At 38.5% G+C, this 1,598-nt stretch overlaps 1 protein-coding gene across 1 annotated transcript; it reads right to left on the bottom strand.

Annotated features, from left to right (window-relative positions):
• Positions 1-321: 321 nt before the first annotated feature.
• LOC118896394 (40S ribosomal protein S29-like) lies at positions 322-594 on the bottom strand. The gene is given in 1 exon segment (XM_036854166.1): positions 322-594. A coding segment is annotated over 1 exon segment (273 nt).
• Positions 595-1,598: the final 1,004 nt, after the last annotated feature.

Genomic DNA, 1,598 nt, shown 5'->3' with positions numbered 1-1,598 from the left:
TGGCAATAAATGCTTGTTGCATAAATGAATGAATCCTCAAACACTGGAATTAGGAGGAAGCTTAATTCGATCCAATCCACATTTTATGGAGAAATAAATAATAGTAATATCCTTTTATTGAGAGCTGACTCAATGCTAGGATCCATGCTGAGCGCTTCGCATACATTACCTGATTTTATCCTTCCAACAACAATGTGAGCTGGAAGTTATCATCCCTACTTTTTTTTGGTTTTTTAAGATTAAGACTTTTTTTCTTTGTACAAAGAGCTAGCATTGTTTTGTCAGGTAGATGTCTTACATAATCCATTCACGGAAGATCACTTAGTCCAACTTGATGAAGCCTGTATCCTTCATGGACTGATGGAAACACTGGTGGCACACATTTAGGTTGTATTTCCTGATCAGATGGTGCCAGTTTGAGAAGATGCAGTAAGAGTTAGAACTCTGGCTGAATTTTTGTGGATGGCTCTAGTAGAGCTAGTGGTGCCGTATCTTGCTTTCAGGGATGCAATGAGGTGAATGTTGCACAGCTGGTGACTTGCAGAACCAACTGTGTCCAGAGGCTGGCTGACTCTGTGCTGTACTACGTCTCATTGAATGTGCAAGAAGTAGAGACCCCCAGAAAGGCAGAAACTTGACCTGGTCCCCCAGCCCCTCAGAGTCAGGAAGGCCACTTTATCCGAGGCACCTTCATTCCTGAGCTTTCCAAGACCCCTGGCTGCAAGGACACCATGAAGAGGAAAAGAGAATTTCAAGTGCATTCTAAGAATCCCCTCTATTCTCTTGCTGTGGAGGGCAGGAGCATGCACTCAAAGACTCAGCCAGGAAGAAAGATTTGATCTCCTGGGCAGGATCCACTTCCCATGGTGACGCCTTCTTGAGTCGAAGCTCTGGTATGAAGTAAGACTTGTTTAAAGCAGTTAAAAGCAGCAATCCCCATTGTGTCGAGTGGTGACAGTATAATCCTCCTTAATGATTTCACTCCCTCTCCAAACTCCCTTCCATTATGCTTCCTTAAAATGTGACTTCAGATGCCTCTTTAGGTTTCTAGTCCTGTAAGTGCAGGGGGATTTGGCGAGAGGGAGGAGGTAAAGACTGTCTCTCTTGCTCTCAAACCACTCAGAGGTGCATCACTGGAAACACTTTTTTTGGCTAGAACTATTTGTTTTAAAGTTTTTTTAGATGAAAATTTAAATTATATATAAAACTAAAGATATTAGTATATTAAATCTCCATATCCCCATCACCTAACTTTAAAATATCAATATATGGCCAGTCTTGCTTCATTTATACCCTATTCACTCCTACCCCCTTACCACTGGATTCTTTTGAAGAAAAATCCCATATGCATTGGAATACATGTATCTTTTATCTCTAAAAGATAAAGGCTTTTAAAAAAATTATAGTAACCTATCACACCTAAAAATTAAAAATGATTTCTTAATATCATCTAATATCCAGTCAGTTATCATATATATATACAGTAATATATATATTTCAAATGTATTAAATGTTCAAATATATATATATATGTATATATATATATATATCAGAATCCAGAGATAGTCTACACATTTGGATTTGGTTGATATATCTCC

Source organism: Balaenoptera musculus, chromosome 6, assembly GCF_009873245.2.
Source record: "Balaenoptera musculus isolate JJ_BM4_2016_0621 chromosome 6, mBalMus1.pri.v3, whole genome shotgun sequence".
Lineage (NCBI taxonomy): Eukaryota > Metazoa > Chordata > Mammalia > Artiodactyla > Balaenopteridae > Balaenoptera > Balaenoptera musculus.
The sequence above is the reverse complement of the archived record's forward strand: the minus strand, read 5'-3'. Positions and strand labels throughout refer to the sequence as shown.